Consider the following 24,308-nt stretch of genomic DNA (forward strand, 5'->3'; position numbering starts at 1 on the left):
TATGTTTCTGCAATTTTCTTTAATGGTTCTCTGTTGAGAAAAAACAAACAAGATAAACTCCTGCTCACCTCAATACTGTCTGAAACTATCCATTTTCATAACAGTTACACCAACAGATCTCTTTGCAATTCCCATCACTAATGCAGTTACCCATCTATGGCTTTCATTACACAGTCCATTAGGGGGTGTTATTGTGACAATCTCCACTATTATGACAATTACACAGAAGTGCTACATTTAGAGCTCCAAGTGATCCACCTAAAACATCATCATGAATACTAATAATTAGTTCAGTTTGTGGCATATTTATTTATTTTTTACATTCATCCGTAATCCCAATCAAATTTGTAAACTCGACTCGACTTCCTGTAAATAACAGACGTACAAACTTACTTTGCACACAAAAATCACATTCTTTTATTAACTTCTCTGCCATCTAAAATAGAGCATCTTAAAAATTAAACAGTTAAATATGAGCCCTCCGAGTTAATAGTGCAGATATGATAAGGAGGGCAAGTTCTGACACCTGAAGACAAATATGGATTCCCTTGTGTGTGTGCGTGCGTGGGTGTGTGTGTGCTTGAATGAGTCGCCCTCAGGTCCTGAAGAGCACAGCAGCAGTCACAGCTGTTAGAGCCACAGCTACCACAGGCCCCCAGATCATCCACGGTTTCTGGAATAAGTGGCAACACAGAAATAGAAAGTTGAGCAACAGCGAATAAACATGCACCCATTTTGGATCACCAAAGCTTTGACAGAGGGAGCTTGCCACTGAGATCAAGGCAGTGCACAAATACAAACAGCGCTCGCAGATAAAGATAAGCATTATCAAAAACCAACTGTGAGAAACAGTTGTTAAGCATTAGCCATCCAGACAGGACAAACAGATGTCAGATGTTGGAGCTGTATGATTAGAGAGGTTAGATTTCTGAAGAATTTGTTTTTTTTTCCTGGGGGATTTTCCCCTGAGGAAGGCATTCTCGGGAATGAGGAAAACCTGATTAAATCATGCAATGGTCTAAGAGACACTGATGAGGATGAAAAGATGTAGGCCAACTTGACAGGAGTAATGTGTACCTTGCTACCACAATGCGCCGAAGCACCAATACAGCAAAGCCAGGATAAGGCCGATGACTATGGCTTGAACAGGCAGCAATAGGGATGTCTACAGAAGGGAAGGGATATTATAGTAATCAACTGCAATGGGACATACTTTGGTTGGTTTATTATTAGATCCCTCAGTCAGTTCTCTACGTCTGTAACTGGTATTTATACAAATCTCAGTCACACACGGCTGTCAGTGTGTCATTGTTAGTTCACACATACAGATACAAAGGAGCTGGACCTTTATGGCCTCATAAATCCATAGTTGTGTGTGCGGGGGGGTGTTGTGTTTAGTACAGAGTTGCCATCCTACATATCAGTGTTACTATAGACGACCATGTTTATTTCCTGTTGTACAGCATAGTTTGCTGAGTTTTTTTTTTCCACCTTTTTGTATTTGCTGAAGATGTTTTAAGCTGTCAGGTATGCCTGGCATTTAAGTCCATTATCTGAAATCGAAGTGATACAGTTGCATGGTGCTCTCACCTTAGCTTAGCTACCAAATAGCAGCCGTCTGGCACAGCTTTTTGTATCCATATGTGTGAATGGCCCATAAAAGCAACACTAATAGACACTGGATGACTAGAGGGGTGCATATGTGCTAAAATAAAAAAAAGATAATAATTGTGAATCTTACAATAAGATTCATCTTTTATATCTGGAGATGCTGCGCAAACAGATGCTGAACAAAAGGGAAACATTGGAAATGAAGCCCATGCCCCCCAAAACAGAAACTGCTAAAGAAGTTATTGCCTCTGAAAATAAAAGTGCAAATGATTGTTTCCACACTCAATAGATTATTTTTTAAACCAGTTATATATCATTAGACACAATGCCATTCATATATTAGGGTAAAATGCCTTCCTGTTTTTGCTGTGCGTTTGATAGATCAGTACTCACCTTTGTCCCTTTTCCTTGCAGTTCCTCCATGTTGGCTCTGCATGCCTCGAGTTCATCTGTAACCAATTGTTTTTCCTGCTCAACCTTCTCGTATTTTTCCTTGAGGTCTGACAGCTCCGTCCTAGCCTCCTCGTACTGCACCAAGCAAATTAAACATTTAATTCAAATATACACTCTCATCAGTTCAGGGTCAATTTAAAGTTTTTAGTTTGATGGTATTGTGTAATGCTTTTGAGGAACAGTTTCTGTTTATTGCCATTTACAAGATAAACCAGTCTTTCCTGCAGTGCTTAACTGCTGAATTTTCTATACATTAGCTAATTGGGGGGAGGTGCAGTTTATCCCATATAAGGGACAACATTATTCCCTCCTTCCCCTCCCTCATTCATGCATTGGGTCAGAGATAACCCAACTATACTTTCTACTACTTAGCACTGCCACACCTTATTAACTGACAGCAGCCAGTGATCCCCACACAAACCGAGAGTAGGTATTGCCCCTGGACAGCATGCAGCAACCTGTGAAATATCTGGGTGGGATGTTTTTTTTTTTTGTTGTTTTTTGGGAAGAAGCGTCGGCTTTCTTTGTGATGTCAGTAAGAGTCATAGATTTACTGACACAAGTGTCTAAAAGGCTTTAGAGAAAGTCATTAAGGCTCCGTGATGGCTTTACCATTCAATTGTGGTGGATGCGACTTTGTTCTGACCTGGATGACGCCAACATCGTCTCAAAATAGAAAGCTCCAAATTCTCAGCAATGATCACTCAGAGACACTTTTAGTCATGGGAGAATGTGAGTTTTCTAAAATAGTGCAGTTATCCTCATCATCCCATCATCAGGTGTTCAGCGCAATCTTAGATGATGAGAAGAAATACAATGAAGTACCTTGAGTAGACGACTTTGAGAGCAGCTGCCCGTCTCATACAGCTGTAAATGTCCTGAATGGCAACAATTTGCAGTACATTTTTTGTAAATTGGTTGTTAACAGCAAATTTCTTTAAATTACGTTACATGAGATTAAATAAAATGAACGCATTAAAAGGTTTCTTCAAGACACTTCAGTCTCAATTTGCTCAAAGTTATTTTAGCTCCACGTTGATTTTACTGTCCTGCATTAATAATTTGAGTAAAAGCCACAGATTCTTGTAACTCTGTTGAATATTGCTACTGTTAATAATGCCAAAAACAAATCAAGTGATTTTAATTTGCTCACTTTAAATCACACAAAACTGAGGAGCGCATCATACATGCGCTTGAGTCTTGATTTTTAGTCAAATGGCAGTTTGACCATGAAACCGAAGCAACAACATAAAAAGTTTTGACTAATGTGTTATCATAGCCAGGATGTGTTCATATTTAAACTTAAAACACTGAAAAAAATGGGAGAACTGGGAATTTTCCAGAAATTATGACCTTACATTACCTAAAAAAGCTTAATGTAAATCTAAAATGTAATAAGTAATATTTTTAAAGTTATATTACACTATCCTGATAATACTTTGTCCTTGTATTTCTAATTCTTCTAGGCTTTGTGGTGACTTGCTATTCAATGTAATAAGAGTGTAATTTGACTTTCTTTCAAAAACTTTAAAAACCTCCCCTTTCCCACAGTGTCCCAGAGTAATTTCATAAATACTGCAACAGCTTGTCAGCATTGGCCCTCTAAAGCAGCACGGTCAGCAGCACACTGCCAGCAGCTGCAGTCTTCCAGTAGCCTCTAAACTGGATCAGTTCTGCCACAGATATACATTCAGAACCACTAACATATAGCTAGAAAAACTAAAATGCAAAAATTCAAGTGAAAACTAAACAGGACTGAAGTCCAAATCAACTTTGGACAGCATTAATGAGTAAAACACGTGTGGTTATAAGGCCTGTCAGTTGCAGGACTGTATTAAAAGCCATCCAGGTCAGAGAGGGTTCACTTTTCACATTTGAGATAGAAGTATTCATCTGACATGACATGACACCCACTAAGATACTGGACCCCTAAGGTTGATGTCTCAACTTTTGAGGGGCGTACCTCTTTTTGCAGAGCCTTGCTGCGGCTGTCTGCCTCATCCAGTTGAGTTTGCAGTGTGGTGCTATCCTGCTGGTGCTGGAGCTGCAGGGCCACCATCCTCTTCTCCATCTCCTGCTTGGTCTGCTCAAGGGATCCACAGCTATTTTTCAGCTCAGTGTTCTGGGCACGCAAACTACCAGAAGCAAAACAAAACTGAGTTCAATATGTAAAAGATGAGAGCAAAAAATTATGTGGTATCATGTAAATCAAAACACGTGGGTGCTGATTAAAACAGATGAGACAGAGGGAGCACAAAGGTGGGGGTAAAGAGCTCCAAGTAATGTAGATCAGTACACCGACCTGGCAAGGTCCTTCTCCAGCTGCTGCCGTTTCTGCAGCTCTGCCTCTTTCTCAGTGCGCAGTGCTGCACATTCACTCTGCAGGTTGCTTTTCTCTTTCTGGTGAGTCTTCAGGAGTTCCTCATTCTCAGCCCTGAGGGAAGCACATTCACTCTGCAGACTGCTTTTTTCCTTCTGCTGCTTATTCACGATATCCTGTTTCTCAGATCGAAGAACAGAACATTCTTTCTGAAGGCCATTACACTCCACCTGCATGGACTGAAGCTCACTGGCTGTAAACAAAAACAAGGTTTATGTAACAATGCTGTTTTTGAGCAGATTGTATGTCCGTCATTTGCCTACAGATAAAGCAAAAAACATGTTTTTAGTTATATTTTGAATCACCAGTGTACAAGTATGAGAAGTCTGCTTGTTAGAAACAAAATACACAGAGAGCAAGTTGGCCAAGGAATGGTAATATTGTTTGATTTATTAATACTATAAAAATACACAGTTCATTTCCACGTAAGAATTATTTTCAGTGCAAATGCTCCATTTCATGCATTTATAACTACCAGGGGCACCATGTAGTACCTTGTATTTCTGCAGTTTTCTGCCACTGCTTGCTCTGCTGCTGAAGGTCACGCTGCAGGTTGTCAATCTCACGCTCGTACTTGTTGGCCGTTTGACGCCATTTGTCCAGATCGTTGGAGACAGTTGCCAGGTTAGACTGGACAGCAGCAACGTCACGGTCCCGCTCGGCAGCTGCTGCCTCCAGGGCACGTTTCAGCAACTTCACTTCATCACGTGCGCTTTGTAGCTCATCGCGTGAGCTGGAGGAGACGTCTATCTGCTCTCTGAGAACGGCCATCTCATCATGGAGCTGCCGCAGCTGGCCTGTCCAAACCGGAGTCAGTGTTTGAATTAGAGACAGTGTAATTTTTAAAAAGATTTATATAATGCATATGCTTCTAATCCACAGACAGGTGTACCTTCAAGAAGTTTTATCTGTTTGGCAGAATCATCAGCTTGTTTTTTCTTCTCCTTTCTCTCTTCCTCCAGGATACCTACACAGCATTTAATTGTACCAGTCATGTCATTTATTTGGTTTTGGGTGCATGCACACATGTGTTAATGCAATAGAAAATGGAGTAGACTGTGTTATTTAACATCGGAGATGTGGCGTGTCACCTTGTAGCTCCATGCATTTATGTTTCTCTGTGTTAGCTAGATCCTTGGCCTCTCGAAGTTCATCAGTCAAGCGCTGAATGGTTTTTTCAGAGTCACCAGAGGAGCCCATGTTTGCCTTGGTCAGATCATCTAATGAAGAAAAAAAATCTTGATCCCAGTTAGAAGAGCCATGAGCTTAACATGGACAGCATCCATACATTTGCCATAAAACTACAAAAATAATGAAAAGTTTGACAGTTTTACTTTTACTACAGTCCCAAATATTTAACCAGGACTGACATAACAGATGATTTCCCAAGATATTCAAAATGGGCCTATTACGTAAAATAATTGCTAACCCAGAAATAGAAACAAGTGTCTTATCTACACTTTTCATTCCAAATTATCCATTACCCCAGCCACATACAAGTCTGTAGCGATTCTACATTACTCATTAATAGTAACTAAACAATGCACAAAGGGAATAGGCTTGCCAGCGTTGTCAAGGGTCTGTTGTGTTTCCTGGAGGTGGAAACAGGCTCCACAAATACTTGCAAATGCCTAGTGAATATCTCGAGCCCCTAATCTACCACAGCTAGGAAAAGAGATGACCTCATCCCAGAATGAACATTTGGCAGGGGACAGGTCAAGCATGTGCACCATAAATGGAGATGCACCAGAACCTGAACTGCCCTGAAATCCAATATTTATTGTGAAAACTGTGTCAACATCCATCAAACATGGCTACATAATCACACGAAAATCCACATGATTGTAAAAATGTTAAGTGTCCCTAAAATGAAGCGGTGTGAAACAAAGGCTGAGAGCTGGTGACACCCTCTGACTCGAGCACATGACCACCCCGCTGTGTGCCAGACAAAGCATGGGAGGACAGTGCTCTGCCCAGTATGTGATAGTGTGTTCCTTCATGTGCGAGTGAGTGGGCTCCCTGTGAGTATGCAGTCTGTATTCACTTTGTGTGAAAGATGAATGCCCTACAAAGACAGCACAGGGAATAAAGGGTATTTCAAATGAGGGTGCAACATGTTATCTTTAGCGAGATTAGTTATTACGGCAAAAATGTCTTAGTGTCACAGAATGACACCTGACACCATAGTAATGGAATTAGTCTGCGTGTAAAAATACCTCGCAGACTAGTTGGGAATATTGAGCATCACACTGCCTCAAGTGACGACAGGAAAGAAAAAAAAATGTAGGAGAAAGTCTTTTTTTAGCTCCGGTGCTGAAGGCTAGACCCATCGTGGCCCATCTTTGCCTGCTGTCTGTTTCCTTCTCATTGAATGTGACAGCATTCTTTAACTGAATCGGGGGGTTAGCACCACTCGCACTGAAAGTCTACAGTATTCCCTTTAAAATTGCTGATCATAAAGGGGGATCATTTTACAGCTAAAACATATTCTTTATGCAGCTGAATCTCAAATATCTTCATCTCTCTGAATTACTGAGATACACTATTGTTGTGAGGACACTGTTTGCTTTGTGTTATATATATATGTATTGTGCAGTGAAGCATTACAAATTCATTCATCATGCAAAATTGATTCAGTCACCAACATGCTTGCACTTCTTCCTTATGAATGTCCCCGTCGATTTTCATATTCGCTATGTTGCACCATCATTGCGTTGTCCTTTGCATTCTATTCTTATTAGTCACCCTAAATGTCATAGCTAACACACATCAGTCAGCTGACGTGCCCTCTGTGCAAAGAGACTCCATCTTCTAATAAGCTGTTGACACAGGAGACATTAGCCTCTAAAACAAGGCCATCTACAGCACTGTAAGCTCTAAAGCCATCCAGCTGTCCTTACAGGGCCAGGCACTCATTTTAAGTGTGACTCAGGGTTTTCCACCCCCCTTTCCACACTCAGTTAGCGAGATGTGCTGTGTCAGGTAGGAGCCATTAGAGGAGCAAAACAATGCAAAGTCATTCACTTCAAATCAGTGGTGTCTATATTTACCTTTAATCACAGATACGTTATTCAAGGGATCACTCAGCTCTTTCTCATCCATTTTCTTATCTATAACAACATAACAAAACAAAAAAAACAAGACATATCACATGCACAGATAAAGAAAGAAAGCTTTAAATGAAATTAATATTGCTTAAAAAGACCCCAAAAAGACCTGACAAAGGCTTTTGTTCTTGTTGTCACTTTTAGATTTTAGATGTTTTTAAATGTAAACACAAAAATGTGTGTTTATCTTTGAACACACAAATACTTCTGGAAGAGACAGGTGCAGAGAGCTGCTGAGGAAGAAGGAATTTAGGAGTAGGTTACAGTAAACTAATTATTGAAGGGGTTAAGGATAAAACTTAACAGGAAAATATTACCTTAGATGATCCAGGAGCTGCGGTAATCAGTGTGTCGAGCCTACAGCAGTCCCTGACATGAAGAACTCTTCTCCAACTATGAGCTTTTTTTCAGATGCGAAACGGACCAGTCCAAACTTGAGGGGGGTGGACAGTGATGACAGACACTTTGTACCAGACCTTCCTGCTATTGGTGGGCTGAAGCCAGTGATAGGGAAAAAATAAACAGGGTATAGTAAACAGTAAAGTAGCTTAAATATGATCCTAATGCTACACTAGAGACAAGTCAGATGAGCATCCTTAAAAATGTGATCCCCCCCTCTTTTGTGGCTCAAGTCCTCAGCCCCTCCACACTGGGTCATGTATCCGAGTAGGGCATCTCGGAAGCTGCAGCTGCATACTGACACAGAGAGGTTTTGTTCAGGGGGCTGAGCTGCTCTCTGGCTGGTTGGTACTGATGTAAAAACCTACAGGATGGCAGTGAATAGGGACTGCCAGCGTAGGAGTGTGTTTCTTGCATGTGTTGCATCCACTTCCTCTCTTGTTTTGTCCTGTATTTCACTGGGTTTTCACTTTATACCAATTATTGGCTTTTAGGGTTAGATATGCACCCGACTCTAAAGGTGTAATTTTAGATGTATAATCTTTAGGGATAATTTATGTATCTTGCGGTGATTTCTTATTTTATTGGACTGTGTGTTAGCCTCTTCTTAAAATTATGGTGACAGAGGTAAAAACAATCAAAACAATCCCAAGAAAGAAATAGGAGGGGCTACAGTGGTGGAGGTATAAGAGGGTGAAGGGTGTTTGTTTTTCTCCGTTATGAAGACCTTAATTGACTAAACTTTCACACATCAGCTCATCTTCGTCTCAGAGGCTGTACAAGGCTTGTTCCACTAATAACATAATGCAACAGGTTTCCAAGATCAATGCAAGCTTAATGTTTTACTGAGAATTAGTTAGCAAATGCAACACCAGCTTAATTCATTTATGTAGGAAAAGGTGTGTGAGTATTAAGTGCTAAGAGGAAACTGTCATACTACAAGTGAAAAACTATTTACACCTTACAGAATATACTGAACATTAACACATTGACTACCTGTATTTGTTTTTTTAAGCAGTGCGAATAATTAGTATGCTGCTACCTTCTTCCAGCTCTGCAACAGCAATACATTGCCAAAACAATAGCTATATAAGAGTTTTACTTTTATGATAGGGGGTTATTGTTGAACTAGATTGACTTGCCTTTACCTTCCAGCATTGTGCTCATGCTGGATTTTCACATGCAAAATTTAAAAATTTTGCATGTGAAAATCCAGCATGAGTACAATGCTGGAAAGTAAAGGCAAGTCAATCTAGTTCAACTGCTGATTGCAGGCTTCAAGAACCAAACTGTGTCAAAGTGGCTGATTTTGTCCATGTAGTTGCACTTTGGGCTAGTGAACTGTTAAAAAAACTCAGGTGAAGTACTTACTCAAATGTGATTATATCTCGATACTGCTGAATATATTTTGCCATAAAGTCAACAGCATTGGCTCCACATGAGTGACTTGGCTACTTTTTAAAGATGACATGCCCTAATTTATTAATATAGCACTTTAAAAACAACACATGGCTGACCAAAGTGCTGTCCAGCAGAAATGCAAAAAGTAAAATAGGAATAATAAATACAATAAATAAATAACAATAAAATAACAGTGTCAGTTACCTGCTGAGTTGAGGGGGACATAGGGCTTCAGCAGATTGGACAAATATACAGATAAAACATTGTACAAACTACTGGTTCATTTCTACCACTCCATGAGTCATTTACCATCCACCATGCTTTCAGATGCATTTCAGATGCAGGATCTGAACAATAATGTATCCTAAATAAAATTTAGGGACACTTATTCCCTCTGAGTTTTCAAAATCATAACCTGGTGGCTTCTTACCATTATACTGGTCTATTTTATCTGACCAGACCAGATTTAAAAGTATGTTAAAAGTAAACACTTACGCAATCTCCTAATTGCCTCTACTTTTAAAGACTCTTGAAAATGTGGTTGAGCAGCTCTTGAAGGCAATGGACAGCAAGAATGTGATAAACTCCAATCTGGCCATATTGCCCTCGGTTTACTGGAGCTGAATGCAGTATTTGAGACATTTCTGTTGCTACTGCTGAGCAGGTCTGTGTTAAGCTTTCAGTATGACACGCAGGAATAAATCTTCCAAGTCCCATGCATTCTTTTAAGATGTTTACTTAACCAAAAAAAGAACACTATAAATCAAGTAAATGGCTCTCATTCATCAATTCATCTCCATTTTGCACCAGTTAAAAATAAATTGTGTGGCTTCACAGACCCAACTCCTTTGTCTGCTCTACAGTGCTGATGCACTACCTACATGTAGGCCAGTAACTGGAGAAAAAGGAGCATTTCCACTACTTTCTCAGAGACATGTCAGCTTAATGTCACATAAACTTTTTTAACATTATAAACACTATAAACACTAAATATTACTATCTGGAACTCGGCTATTATAGTTCTCTTCTCCTCATACTTAGAAACTAGGCTGGCCTGTTGAACAGAGCCACTTTCCATAGTTGTACTTCCTCAGTTGCCCTCATGGCAACCCACAGGTTAACCAGCTCAGTACTAACAAATGAGCCAAAAGAATCTGCTAGAAATGTTGGCATTATCTTAGATCAATGTCTCAACTTCAACCAGCATGTCAAACATTGAGTTCAGACTTGCGCTGTAAAGATTAGAAATGCTTTCATAGTTTTATCCAGTGGGCTTCAGTTTTCAGGAAGAAAATACCTTGTTGATGTCAGAGGAAGATACCCAGTTGGTCTCAGCTGACGGGAAAGCAACAGTAAGTCTAATAAACACTCACTGGAATCAAGGTATGTAGAAGAGGATCTGTGAATGTAAGATGTCAAATCTTGAAGCAAATGGGTTACAGCAGCAGAAGACCACACCGGGTGCCACTCCTGTCAGCTATGAACAAGAAACTAAGGATACAATTTGCACATAGCCACCACTGCCTGGTCTGATGAGTCTCAACTTCTGGAGCAACATTTGTACGGTAGGTATTTCGTTTTAAAAAAAAAGCAACAAGGCAATGTAATAATGCCATGTATCAATGGTTCAGGCTGTTGGTGGTGTACTGGTGTGGGGGATATTTTTGGCACACTGTGGGACCTAGTAGCATTATGCATCATTTAAACGGCTTAGTTTACCTGAGTATTGTTTCATCCCTTTATGACCACACTGTACCTATCTTCTTATAGCTACTTCCACCAACAACAAATTTCTCAGATCAACTCAAACTTGTTTCTTGACCATGACAAAGAGTTCACTGTATCTAAATGGCCTCCACACTCACCAGAACTCAAGCCAATGGAGCACCTTTGAGATAGGGTGTAAAAGGAGATTCATGTTATGGATGCGCAGTAACTGTGTGATGCTATCATATAAATATGGTCCAAAATCTCTGAGGAATTTTTAAGAACATTGAGGGTTTTCTGAAGACAAAAGGAAGTCCAACCCAGGACTAACAAGGTGTACCTAGTACCTACCTAGTACCTGTGAGTGTACTTTGTAATGTTTAAATGCCGCTATTGTTTGTACATTTTTTGAAGCAACTTTTAATTCTGCTTACTACAAAAATTATAATTAGGCAAGTTATTATTATTACTATTGTTATTAACATTACTATTATTTCAGAAAAATGTATTAAATTTTTTTACAGTCAAATAGTGAATAAACAGGAACCTCTCTTGTTTATCTATCACTTATTTGGTACAGTATATGAGCCGACTGATTCTGGCCCGCTAGCATCATGTTTGACACCCCTGCTTTAGATGTAACTAATCTCCTTTAGTAGGGGTCTCAACTTACATATAAGCTATATACTCTGAGCAGTTAACTTTATGTCACCACATGAACCACTTGCTGATGCTTTTTAATGCAGATAGCTCGGTTATTTAGATAGCATTACAAACAGCTATCATTTATGCCCGTTTCCTTAAAATTGAGGCATTAAATGTGGCTAAAAACCCTTTAAACTGCTACAACTTACCAACACAACCACTCCACCATGTAGGAACGTTTAACCACTTTTAGTAAGTTAGTTTTAATTTACTAAGTAAGTTAGTTTTAATGGTTAACCTAGCATTAGCTAATCAATAACGTTTGCCGCTAATTGGAGGTGTAACCTACCCCGTGTGTTAGCGTCAGCTGCCTTTGACTCCTCCTACATAGGCACAGTGTTTCAGCAAGCAGCACGGAACCAGTAGAAGCACTTTGTGAATAATAATTGAGGTGGGTGTTACCTCAGAGAGTCGTAGCTGTTACGTGTCTGTGGAGTTTAGTCATAGGAGTGAACCAGAAGAGATGCTTAGATAACTTAGTTGTGCTATTACAACAGCAGAGAGAGGAAGAAGGAGGGGGGATGACTGCTAAGTTTTTCCTTAGCTAGCCCGAGCTACTACTACATGTACGACAGTTTTTTCTCTAAGTTACCTCATTTGCTGCTGCTGATCTGCTGTGTTTTGCTTCTCCCCGATGACTTCCTTTATCTCAGCCTGGATTTGGAGTGAAAGGTTTTGGCTTCCTGAAAATGTCACTTGGGCGGACTTGGAGCATCCACCACCTGGCGTGGAGTACCCCAGACTCTGGGACATGCTGTATGCCTTCCCTCTGGCTGCCGTAGTTTACTTTCTGAGACTGCTGTTTGAAAGGTAAAATAGATTTGTGTGTGTCTGTGTAGCGCTAGTTTGTTCTGCACCGGTGTGATTGGGCTTCGAGAACTTTTACTTACAAAGAAGAGATTACACCAAACTGCACCATACAAATGTTGCTACACGAACTTTAATATATGAGTCATTCTCTCTGGAGACTAGCAACTCTCTGTGGACCTACTATGTTACCAAAAATCCTGTCACGTGTCTTTTCTTGTGACAGATAATTATAGACCATCTCTTTTTTACAAGAATGTGTAAGAATGCAAGAATTGTTATTGGCTTATGTGGCAGTTTTATATTTTACAGTGTTTGCATTCTTGTGAAGTGATGACACTGCTGATGAGAAACAGAAACAAGTTGGTTTTTTTTTTTTTTTTTTTTTTTTTGGAGGGAGGGGGATGCAGGTCATACATTCCTTCTGATTTGCTCACTAGCTCTTTCACTTCCTGTTTTCCTGTTTGAATAAAATGTCTAGCAATGCACACTATTCTGTACCAATATTATGCCAATAAGCAGTGGTTCTCTTCTTCAGTAGCTCTGTGATTCTGAGTCACTACTACCAGTTCTGATCCAGGCAGTCAAAACGATATACGAGATACGCCTTTCCCACCAAATCAGTCCTGGTACTGGTGCCTAATCTAGATCTGGTTTAGTGCTTTTGCATGACAAAGCTGAAAGGGTGGAGCTGGTATGGCACCTTAGTATTATTTATACCTTCAATCTCATTCATAGACTGTATGTAAAAGATGAAGGTACACACACTGAGGCTACTTGTTGCTTTGTGAAGCATTGTTTTGACACTTTAGTTTGAGAATTTTCGTGCGGTGCACTCCGATGAACTTTGGCCGTTTTTCGAAGCACTCATGCACTGGCGTCACTTTTCAGTCCTGGAAGCTACAGTTTATGGCCCCAATTACATTCGAGCCAGTCAGAGAAGCCTTACATGAGTCACCCTCCTTGACAAACGGGATTTTTCAAACTGAGCAAAAGAAACCTGATTTGCCGGCTAACTCTTGACTCTTTCAAGTAACGTTTCCAATGAGATAATCCAGCTAATTTAAGAATCTGTGCAGGTAAGGAAGTGTTTACGTAGAAGGTGTATTAAAATTACTCCTCTGGCTTTAGATGCATGCTCTCGAATGAGAGAATTACGTTTAAGGGAATGGCATCGCGCGTTATGTGATTTTTAAACAAGGTTTTCCTCTGTCCAAACCTCACGACTGCACTAAAAGTCATGTTTTTCAGCTTAGTTTTGGTTCATGGAAACAGTCTGAAATTATGCTTTCAGGGACAGCCCTGTCTACTCTGTACTGCTATTCATTCAGAGTTTTTTTTTTTTTCCTTCTTTTTTCCGTGTTGTGAAAACTCTTCCAAATATGTTGGGTGTTGATAGGCTGATGTGTGATGAATTTAATAAACATCGGTCGAGTCAACCAGATGATCGCGTGACACAAATTAGAATTTTGATAGGCAGAGTATCCTTCCCATATTCTGCGTCCCATACTCTCACGTGACAAACTTTGTTTAGGCTAGGTGCAACATTCCTCAGGATCCCTTTATTCCAGCATTTCCTTGTGTCTCCCCCTATAGCGTCTGTTCCTCTTAAACAAACAAACATATGCAAGACGCAACTCTGTGGGCAAACTGTGAAAGCTCCACAGTTCATGTAAATGGTGGAATCTCTTAGCAAATGTTTGATAACCCTCTGTTTTTTTTTTTCTTGGAGGCACTAAACAACTCTCTCTAACTCTCTCCCTGTGTGAATTTCTCTCCTAATACTATACACTTCTGCTTCCCCACCCTCTTCTTTTTGCCCTCTCTGTCTGTGTGTATACAGGCTAGTGGCCAAGCCCTGTGCCCACATACTTCAGATTCAGGCGGGAGTGCCTCGGCAAGCTCAGCCCAATGCTATCCTGGAGAGGCTGTATCAGTCCAAAGCGGTACATAAAGCCCGTGTTTGTTCTGTACTCTATTACATGTCCCTGTACACACTGCAGCAGCAACATGATGTTATTGCACTGGAACACACCACCACAGTCATAATGATATGTTCAGTCAATACCTCTTGTCATGTGACAGGCATACCTATTGGTTTTGTGGTTTTACAAGGAGTGGAGAGTTATTTTATGTTTGTCCTCTTTAGAGTCCAGATGAAAAGCAACTGGAGGGACTCTCCAAGCAGCTGGACTGGGATGTACGGAAAATACAGAGATGGTTTCGCGTCCGTCGGAACCAGGACAGGCCCAGCACACAGAAAAAGTTCTGTGAGAGCATGTACGTATGTTTCTACAGGGGTTTCTGCTTTGTAATGTACAGACAGTTAAGGGGATTTAACAGCTCTGGTCCATGCACGTGCATATAAGCAGCTGTCATATAAATTGTTTTGAAATGCTGCACAGGCATCCACGGTCCCCAGAGAATTAATCCAATGTGCCTGTCAGCATCTGCTTGATGACTTAGCTTAATACTTTGCAGACAGTAGTTGTTCACAAGAATTTTCTAGATGGGTTGCCATAATATTTAGTAAGAATATCTCTTGGAATGTATTTTAACCATCTTGGTGATCACTTTTCATACACTCATCAAGTAAAAATGTAAATAGGCCAAGTACTTTGGTTTTGAAACCTTACAGATGCCAGTCTAAGTGCTACTTAGTAAATGTTAAAATGATCACTGGGAGTGTGCTTATGTATGTAAGTGCCTCCAGTGTATGCTAAATTCGTCTTTCTATTCTTCTCTTTCCTTTCAGGTGGCGTTTCACTTTTTACCTGGCGATTTTTATTTATGGCATCAACCATCTGTGGTCGGTAAGTTTAAAATGTACTTTTTGCCCTCTGCAATACTATTACGGTTCACGGAAGCGGTTCGTATCGTTGGCTCGTAATAGGTGAACATGCATCAGTATAATGCGTGTTTTTGTAATCTGTTTCCTACAGACATCGTGGATGTGGGATACCAGAGAGTGTTGGCAGAACTACCCTTTTCAGGTTAATATTTTTTCTGCCTACGCATTATATTTGATTACTTTTATTATGAGGAGACTCTGTTCACCACCATAATGTTAACAGGTCAGTTGGTATTGCTACATATTTATCAAAGGTGTGTTTCTGTCACTCTCTCCCAAAGCCACTGAGTCCTGAACAGCACAGCTACTATCTTGTAGAGCTGGCTTTTTATTGGTCTCTGATGTTTTCCCAGTTCATAGACATTAAAAGAAAGGTGAGTCAGCAACAACCGGCCTAACTAACTATTATACTGCTTTTCAATAGCCTCAATAAATGACATTGCCTTTTGTATCACAGCCAAACACAACTTTTTTTTTTTTCCTTTTTTTTCTTAAGGGAAGTTTGTAGGATTGTCTCTTGATTATGTGCTCTGGCTAAAAGGACAATAAAGTATAGATTCAAAAATAAGTAGATCACATGGAAATTGGCTTTTTTTTTCATGTGTTTGGGCAGGCCAGCATTTGATCTTGTTTTAAACTGTGTCTACAGATGTAAACGCTTGAACACAACCACAAAGAAAATTACAGCCTATTTCAAATCTGCCTGCAACATTTCAGGGAGCTTCATTTTTCTTCCTGACTGTGGGCCGTTCCATAACCCTCTATTTCTTCTTTCTAAACTACCCATTTGATGCATTTGTGTGCTGAGGATCCTTTTGCCCTTTAAAAGGGTACCTTCCAGGTCCACCTCAGCTCGTGGGCATTTCCATTTTCTTTAAGCACAATATGATGCAGAATTTAAAGAGCAATTAATAACTGCAAAGCTGTAATAGTATAATACTTCCAATGCCACGCTTTAGGTTTGGGATAAGCTTCATATGCTAAAAGCTGTTTTTACTCTGTGCCACTTGTAAAGGATTTTCCTTACAGGTGATTATTTTATGCCAAACGATTTGGAGCTCTTTAAAAAATCCTTTGTCAGACTTGAAGGAATCCAGCCTTTGTAATGAAAACTTTTTAAGAACGCTTTTTAGATCATGGCATGGTAAGACTGCACACTAAAAGTGAATAATTAAAGAACACAAGATCCCAGATGTCAAAGGTTTAAATAAGAGATTCCTCCTGTTACCACCTAAGCAGGTTCTAATCACCAAATCTGGAACATGTGTTCCCACTTTATGGATTTAAAGTGGTAAATGTAGTTGTGTGACTTACTGGTAAATTTTGAAACTGGCTGCAAGGTTGAGAATGTTTGGACATGTGCAGGATAGGGATACCAGTTATATTAGACAAAGGATATTAAAAATGGAGCTGCCAGGGAATAGAAAAGGGGAGCGATCACAGAGAAGGCTTATGGATGTAGAGAAGGAGAGGGTTGGTGTGACAGGCAGTACAAAGGAAAGGACGAGATGGGAAAGGATGAGAGATGATCCACTGTGGTGATGGACAGAAGAAGAAATAATTGGATTAGGCATGGCATGGTGCCTCAAAGTAATATGGTTCTGGGCTTGGACCTTGCTAGCCAGCTAGGGCCTCTATGTGTGGAGTTTGCAGGCACAGAGAATACATGCATGGGTTTACAATACTGTATGCACATGAGTTTCCTTCCACTGTCCAAAGACATGCTTGGTTGGATGAATAGCTGGAGTGTGTTAAATAGATGAATGGTTTATTTAATTTGTTTTTGTTCAAAATAAAGTACAAAAATAAGCTACATCAGTGAGGTTGGTATCAGACAAACAGAAATTTGTGACAGTCTAAATAAATGTTTTAAGCCTGATAGGGAGTAGGCAGAAGTTTAACATCTTACTTTATAGACTCTGCATACATTCTCATTAACTACAGATGTGTGCACATAACATTAAAAATGGGCAACAGTAATGCCTACATGAGCAGAGTGAGAACTCAACAGAAAAGCTAAACAACTTGAATATCGAACTAATTCATCCTCGGATTCACATAGTGTTTTGCTTTTACACCATCGTGTGAACTCATGTTTCACCTTTGATGCTCTGCAGTGTTTAAAAGCAGGCCAAATGTTGGCTTTTTGAGCCATCAGTTTCATCAAAACTTCAGGTTCAAATACACATGACTGTTCAAATACATGTAACTCTACACCCTACCCTGCCATTCCAGTATTTTCACTTTGCATGCTAAATGGCATTCTTGCATCCATAAGTTCAAGTTATTATGCTATTTTTTTTTTTTTTTTTTTTAATGTGCCAGTAACATGAACATCTTATCTACCTCATTACCGTTCTTCCTCTGTCTCATCTACATTTGCTTTTTTGATGGCAGGATTTCATGATTATGCTTGTCCACCATCTGGCTACCATACTTCTCATCACTTTCTCCTATGGCAACAACATGATAAGAGCTGGCAGCATGGTCATGTGTGTGCATGATGCATCTGACATCTTCCTCGAGGTAAAGTAAATCTTTCTGATTTTTAGATGTTAGACAAGATCCTGGTAAAGAGGGCTCTTGGTTTAACTCAAGGCTGCCCATGTACGTATCCAACATGTATGTAAACACAGCTGGGAACACAGAAGCAGTGATGTGATGTGAGATACTTGTACTACCAGTTTTACAGAAACAACATATTGACATTACAGTAACAGTGTGTCACTCGTGTATATTACAACAGTGGGTTTTATTCTTATCATTCTTGTTGTTGTTGTTGTCATCATTATTATTATTATTATTATTATTAATCCCTAATGTATTATATATTCCTAAGGCAGCCAAGATGGCAAACTATGCCAAGTACCAGAGGCTATGTGATGGCCTCTTTGTCTTGTTCAGCATAAGCTTTTTCATCTGTCGACTTGTCATCTTTCCCTTCTGGTGAGGAAAAACAAGAGCTTTCATCCTTATATTTATTGTCAAACTCTTGTTATCTTCTCACCTGTTTATTACTATTTCCTTAATTGTTATATACAGATACATCTGCTAAAACTCTGCATGTTTTTGTTGTAGGATTATTCACAGTGTTCTGGTTGAGAGCTGGGAGATTGCCGGGCCTTATCGGGCCTGGTGGCTGTTGAATGGGTTGCTGCTGGTCCTGCAGTGCCTTCACATCATCTGGTTCTACCTCATCATGGGCATTGCCATCAAAGCCATTTTCAGGGGAAAGGTTAGTTTTGGGATCTGTTGTGGAAATTGATTTTCACATTTAACCAAGGCAGTTGGATTTCCCTCCCCTCTTGTTTCCTGTCACATTTTGTCATTTTCAGTATATGATACGAAGGCTAAACTGTGCTATTGTTTGTAATACAGCCACATTTCATCTAGCACCAAGATCCCTCAGTACCTCTATCATGCAAATCAAATAACATTAGCAATGATGTGACCATGGTAAACATTACTTGCTTAATTTCACTAGGGTACTTATAGTCTCACATTGGAGCTAGCATGGGGTTCAGTTTTTAAGCCATGATTCATAACTAGTAGTTAAACTAATACTGTTTTTACAGGTGGTGAAAGACAATCGCAGTGACGTAGAGAGCAGCTCAGAAGAGGAGATTTGTAGCAGTACAGACCCAAGCCGGAACCAAACCCTCAAGGGCAGCAGTCGCACCAGTAACCTTAATGGAGAAGCTCATGACCACTGAGTACCAAAGAGGGGATATTTTATTTCCAGTGTGGCCTTCATTCACCAACGTGCCTGTGAAAACCCACCGTGTCACTGTGACCTTCGGAGAAGAACTGTTGCCCACTCAGAAAAATGTTCTTTTCAAACAGAGGGAGGACCTGGACAGAGGAACTCCAGTGTGGCATACAGACTTTTATAGTGTGAAGTTTACATCTGCTGTTTGCTTACAAGAGTGGACAGCAACGTGTGTTTGCGTGTGTGTGTGTTCTTAAAGTTACACTAAACAGCACCAAATGGATGACTGCTCACACGACTACTGCTGCAACTGTACATGTGAATAATTTCATTTTTGAAACTTGGTAAAATGTTTGACTAATGAAAGAAGAAATCACGTCATTTGCCTTACTGACTTACGCTTTAGAATACAATTTCAAATGCCAAAGATGTCCTGATTCAAAAAACCCAAAGATTTCGTAATAAAACATTTGCATCAAACTGAGTGGTGATTTTCTTTCATTCTATATAATGTAATGAGTGTAGAATGAAAACTACTGTCTTGACTGTGAAAACTGTCTTCACACATTATCATGTTTCATATGATGAAAGCATAACCATAATAATTTAAATATATTTTATCGGAAGAGTAAATGGTAGGAACATTTTGGAACTGCTGGGATTTATTATATAAACATGAATACACATTACAACCTTCCTGTCCTCACTGCTGTAGCAAGCGAAAATCTCCATGAGTACCATCTATAATAATACTTAGACAACAAAACCTAAAGTAATTTTTAAGCAATCTGAGTCGAGCTTCTTCAGTATATTATTTTCTTGCATGTCTCCAACATGTCAAAAAGGTCTTCGCTGAACTCATTGTACTTCAGGCTGAAAGAGTTAGAGAGAACAGCAGTGGTTAGACGTGCCCCAAAACACTGTTGCACACTCTGGCTTAAGCGTTATTAACTAAAGTGAATCGCGCTTACTTCATCTCCTGCATCCCGTGGCTGTCCTGCATGACTTGGACAAGTGCTGGGATGGAAGCATCGGTCAGTGAGTTGTTTCTCATTTCCAGCTTCTTCAGTGTCTTACTGGCTCTTATTGCAGTGCACAAGTCTTCAACGCAGGCATCGGTCAGCTGGGTCATTTCAACACTACAAAACAAACAGACAAACATTTAAATGTAGTGGACTATAATATGGTGATTATGACCACATCATTTTTTTCAACTCACTCCAGCTCTTCCAACAGGCAGCTTGGGTGTGCAACAGCATCCCAGAGATGTTTAACCCCTTGGTCTCCTACTTTATTTAAACCCACGCTCAGGGACTTAAGTTGGGAAGTCCCGCTTTTCAGCACTGAGCCCAGTTCCTCAAAGACCAGTAGAGTTAACTTGCATCGTGTCAAACTGTAGGGTGGGGCAAAGCACACAATAATGCTGTTATCTGAAATTCACTAAATATTTGAGAAAGGTGGGACTCTGTCACTAAGTTAATACAAGTGAGTCTACCCAAGTTTTTCTAAAGGGCAACCAGGCCGTCGTAGGGCTTGGCAGAGCAACAGCGCCCCCTCCTGGCCCAACTCATTCACTGACAGCTCCAGCTCTGATAGAGTACAGTACTCTGACATCAAGGCCTCCTTCAGATGAGAGCAGCATGCGCCTGTCAGCTCGCACGTATAGAGACTAAAAGAAAAGTTATGAGGGAGAAAAATATGTAGTGATTTTTTTTGTGTTCTTATATTTTACACTTAAAAAAAGGATCTACAGTTGCAATATTATTTAAACAGTCTTACTTGAGGCTCTGTAGTTTACAGAGTGGATGTTGCAGGGATATGCACAAAGCCTCCACTCCGCTGTCATCCATCGTGTTTCGTGCCAGTATCACTTTTTTCAGCTTTGATTGTCCAGAGCGCAAAGCTGCAGAAAAAACCTTCATGGACGCTTCAGTCAGATCACATCCGTCAAGCCTTTCAATAAACAACAATTATGTGTGTATGGTTATATGTCAGTAATTTATATAAAAGCAGACAGGATACAAAAGTTTTAATGAAAACTACACTATCGAGGTACATACTGGAGTTCTTGAAGTTTGCAGTGAGGGCTATGCAGTGCGTCGCACAGTTTTGCAAATCCCTGGTCCCCAATCTTATTGAATGACATTACTAACAAGCATAGCTGAGAGGTGCCTGAGGTCAGCACAGAAACCAGGTCTTCACAGCTTTCCTCTGTCACATCGCAACTTTGAAGACTAAAACCAAAAGTAGGTAAATCATTCTTCCAATTTAAAAAACAAAGATTGCTTAAAAAAAATCATACTGAAAAATGAAAAAAAGGACTATTCTTACCATAATTCTTGTATCTTGCAGTCTCTGAGTCCAGTGCAGAGGATTTTTAACTTTTCATCACCAAGGGGGGAGTAAGAGAGATCCAGCTCCGTGGTAATTCCTCTGTTGAGAGCTGAAGCGAGATGAGGAACAGCCCCAGTACTCAAAAAGCTGCTTTTCAAGCTGGCGGGTGGACAGCACAGACCCATATTACAGTTTAAAGCAACAATCAATGCACTTTGAACATATGAATCAAATGATGTCAATTTTATCTAAACCTGTCTTACACTATCTTGAGTGATAGACTCATAGCTGGAGCCAGGACTTCTGCCATTTCCTCTGTTAGATTCTTTGCATTGTACAGATTCAACAACTTCGTCCCAGCAAGGCATGTAACCACATAACTCCAAGGTACACAGTCTTGAAGGGTCAGGCTGCCATAGCTGAGGCCTATACGTGCTGAGGAGTTGATGATCTCCTTAACCAAGCTCTCATTTTGAGCTTGATGAAGCAGGCGGAAGCATCCATAGTGCTTGTCTGCGTTATATCCCTGCAGTGCTTCCTCTGAGCTGCTTTTAAACCACTGCTTGAAATCCTTGACCCGATCAGGGTTGAACTCTCCCAGGAAGTTCTCCAGTGGTCTGCGCTGAGTTGGTTCAGAAAGCCCTGAAAGGAAAACATCTAGAAACTTTGTACCATCTTCGTGTTTCTTCAGCATCTTCTCAGCACTCGTATACGTCGTCTTGTCCAAAAAGAAAGACAATGCCAGGATGAACTCCTGGATCAGCTGCGTGTGGAACGAGAGCACAGATGTATCCGACTCCATTTCACCATCTACTCGCAGGAAAGTATCAACTGAGGTGAGAAACTGTTGAAAGCCAAAGGAATACATCTGCGCTTTGGTGCAGCTCAAATGCTGCTCAACAGAGCAATGAGAAGCCATCTTGCCGAGGGCCAACACCAGCTCTGTGCCCTCTGCTTGGCTCACCGAGAGCGTCTGAATCAAGCCGACCAGGATATCTACAAACAGCTGAGATAAAGTCTCGGGAAGTTTTCCTCCAGAATCAATAAGAGGCTTGTAAACAGAGCAAACTGTCCAACAAAATCTTGGAGATGTAGAGACATCATAAAAGCCCAGAGTCCTTTCCATGTGCATAAGTACTTTGTTGGCAGCAGCAGCATCTGTAAAGAAGCGGTTTACGAAAGCTTTTCGTTGGGGCTTCAGAAACCCTAACACTTTCACCTGGGAACCGCTAAGAAACTTCAGATTCGCCGTTGGCCTGGTGGCCAACACAACTGCAGCTCCTTTCAGCAGGGATCCGTGAAGCAGACTTGCAACTAAACAGTCCACTGAAACCGCCTGGGTCGGGTCAGAGCAGAGGGTGAGCACAGAGGGGTCCAGGCTGTACTTACACTCATTCAGACCATCAAAAACAAACAGCACATCCTCGGGCTTCTGCACAACCAGATGCATGGACCTAGGAGGGAAATACTGGTGACAGCGTTGGATTAAGGTTTCTAAAGAGAGTGCATCTTCATGAGCATTTAAGTCCTTGAAACGGAAATGGAAGACATATTCAAAGTTCTGAAGATGTACACCTTTTGCCCAGTCCACAACTAGCTTCTCCACAGTTGTGGTTTTCCCTGATCCTTCTGAGCCTATCAGGATAACAGTTTTGTTCTCACCACTCAGGGCTGTGTGGATGGCTTGATCCACGGTGGGCAAGTTTTCCTCTCTCACTTCGCCTTCTGCAGAGAGTGGGGATATGTACTTATTGTCGTTTATGACTCTGAAAGGCAGGTCTCCACCAAGGAGCGTAGGAGTGCCCTTTGACTTCAGGATATGAATGAGCACGGAGTCTTTGTCCATTGCGTTAATCTCTGTATGTATAAACTAGAAGACAGAATTAAACAATTTGGTTAAAGCGTGAAAGAGCAGGCAACATGTCATCCGTGTCCACGAATAATTTCCAGTGTGGTAAACCACTTACCAGCTGTGACACAACTCAACTCACGTGTTTACAGAAAAGTACAATAAACACTAGTGGAAATAGTTGCCTTGGATATGGCGCTGTAGGAAAACAAACCAAAACAGACGAGCGAAGAGGCTCTTCTGTGGTATACGTGTAAAAAAAAGGAAAGAAGTCACACCCTCACCGTGTTCTGGGTTGTATATACTAGACATTACGGTAAGAGAAACTGAGATGCGATTTCAAAATAAATACATTTTAACAATAATTTCAAATAATTCTATTTTTAAATATAACAAATTTACTACTATATTAATTCTTAATTATACAAAAATTTTAAAATGAAGATTTCTAAAGACGTGTAAAGAGGTAACAAGTAAACTCGATGTTCCCACATACTAATTTCTCTTTAGATGAACCGCATACACCCTCGCGGTGTTAGTCAGTGTCAAGGTAAGTACCTTTCTTTCTTTCTTTGAAATCACACTCACCGGAAGATTGCTTTTATTTTGAAATCATATCTCGGGTTCTCTTACCGTAATACCCAGTATAAAAGATAACGCAAAATAACAGGAAGGCTGCCATGATGCAGTTAGCGGTTAGCTCAAAGTAGGAAGAGCACTGTGGGATTTCAAAATGCTTGACCAAACATCAGTCTCTTCACTACGGAGCCCCTCTGATGAAATGGTCCAAAAAATAAATAAATTGTGGCCACAAAATACTACTTCGTGCCCTCGAAATAGTATAACGTGCCCACGAAATACTTATTTGTGGCCACGAAATACTATTTCGAGGGCACGAAATAGGTATGACGTGCGCACGAAATGCTAATTTGTGGGCACGAAACACTTGACCGATAACCGTGATCCTTCCCCGGCCTTTGCAGTTAGGAATTGTA

General features: G+C 40.4%; 3 protein-coding genes across 13 annotated transcripts; 1 reads left to right on the top strand and 2 right to left on the bottom strand.

The window, feature by feature from the left end:
• slmapb (sarcolemma associated protein b) lies at positions 1–12,188 on the bottom strand. Of its 9 annotated transcripts, none has more exons than XM_025901757.1 (12): positions 11,913–12,046; positions 7,869–8,045; positions 7,661–7,781; positions 7,495–7,554; positions 5,536–5,664; positions 5,337–5,411; positions 4,939–5,241; positions 4,367–4,637; positions 4,028–4,199; positions 2,005–2,139; positions 1,078–1,165; positions 1–673 (listed from the first exon to the last, which is right to left on the bottom strand). In XM_025901757.1, the coding sequence occupies exons 4-11, from the start codon at positions 7,544–7,546 to the stop codon at positions 1,082–1,084; spliced, it is 1,221 nt and encodes a 406-aa protein (XP_025757542.1). In that variant the 5' UTR covers positions 7,547–7,554; positions 7,661–7,781; positions 7,869–8,045; positions 11,913–12,046; the 3' UTR covers positions 1–673; positions 1,078–1,081. The 9 variants fall into 9 exon arrangements, with proteins under 9 accessions (XP_025757542.1, XP_025757538.1, XP_025757539.1 ...); XM_025901753.1 differs by having other exon boundaries at positions 5,536–5,682; XM_025901754.1 differs by having other exon boundaries at positions 5,536–5,682; positions 7,661–7,784.
• On the top strand, positions 12,057–19,470 carry LOC100693585 (ceramide synthase 5). Of its 2 annotated transcripts, XM_005448759.2 has the most exons (11): positions 12,057–12,154; positions 12,417–12,573; positions 14,414–14,516; positions 14,720–14,850; positions 15,326–15,383; positions 15,513–15,563; positions 15,703–15,795; positions 17,819–17,947; positions 18,261–18,367; positions 18,500–18,656; positions 18,997–19,470. In XM_005448759.2, the coding sequence occupies exons 2-11, from the start codon at positions 12,515–12,517 to the stop codon at positions 19,132–19,134; spliced, it is 1,026 nt and encodes a 341-aa protein (XP_005448816.1). In that variant the 5' UTR covers positions 12,057–12,154; positions 12,417–12,514; the 3' UTR covers positions 19,135–19,470. The 2 variants fall into 2 exon arrangements, with proteins under 2 accessions (XP_005448816.1, XP_005448815.1); XM_005448758.3 differs by lacking the exon at positions 12,057–12,154 and having other exon boundaries at positions 12,208–12,573.
• si:ch73-233m11.2 (NACHT, LRR and PYD domains-containing protein 12) lies at positions 19,365–24,281 on the bottom strand. Of its 2 annotated transcripts, XM_005448757.4 has the most exons (10): positions 23,947–24,281; positions 23,432–23,553; positions 21,728–23,334; positions 21,462–21,623; positions 21,191–21,364; positions 20,910–21,083; positions 20,626–20,799; positions 20,350–20,523; positions 20,102–20,269; positions 19,365–20,003 (listed from the first exon to the last, which is right to left on the bottom strand). In XM_005448757.4, the coding sequence occupies exons 3-10, from the start codon at positions 23,308–23,310 to the stop codon at positions 19,934–19,936; spliced, it is 2,679 nt and encodes an 892-aa protein (XP_005448814.1). In that variant the 5' UTR covers positions 23,311–23,334; positions 23,432–23,553; positions 23,947–24,281; the 3' UTR covers positions 19,365–19,933. The 2 variants fall into 2 exon arrangements, with proteins under 2 accessions (XP_005448814.1, XP_025757537.1); XM_025901752.1 differs by lacking the exon at positions 23,947–24,281 and having other exon boundaries at positions 23,432–23,701.
• Between the last annotated feature and the right edge of the window lie 27 nt (positions 24,282–24,308).

Source organism: Oreochromis niloticus, linkage group LG20, assembly GCF_001858045.2.
Source record: "Oreochromis niloticus isolate F11D_XX linkage group LG20, O_niloticus_UMD_NMBU, whole genome shotgun sequence".
Taxonomy (NCBI): Eukaryota; Metazoa; Chordata; class Actinopteri; order Cichliformes; family Cichlidae; genus Oreochromis; species Oreochromis niloticus.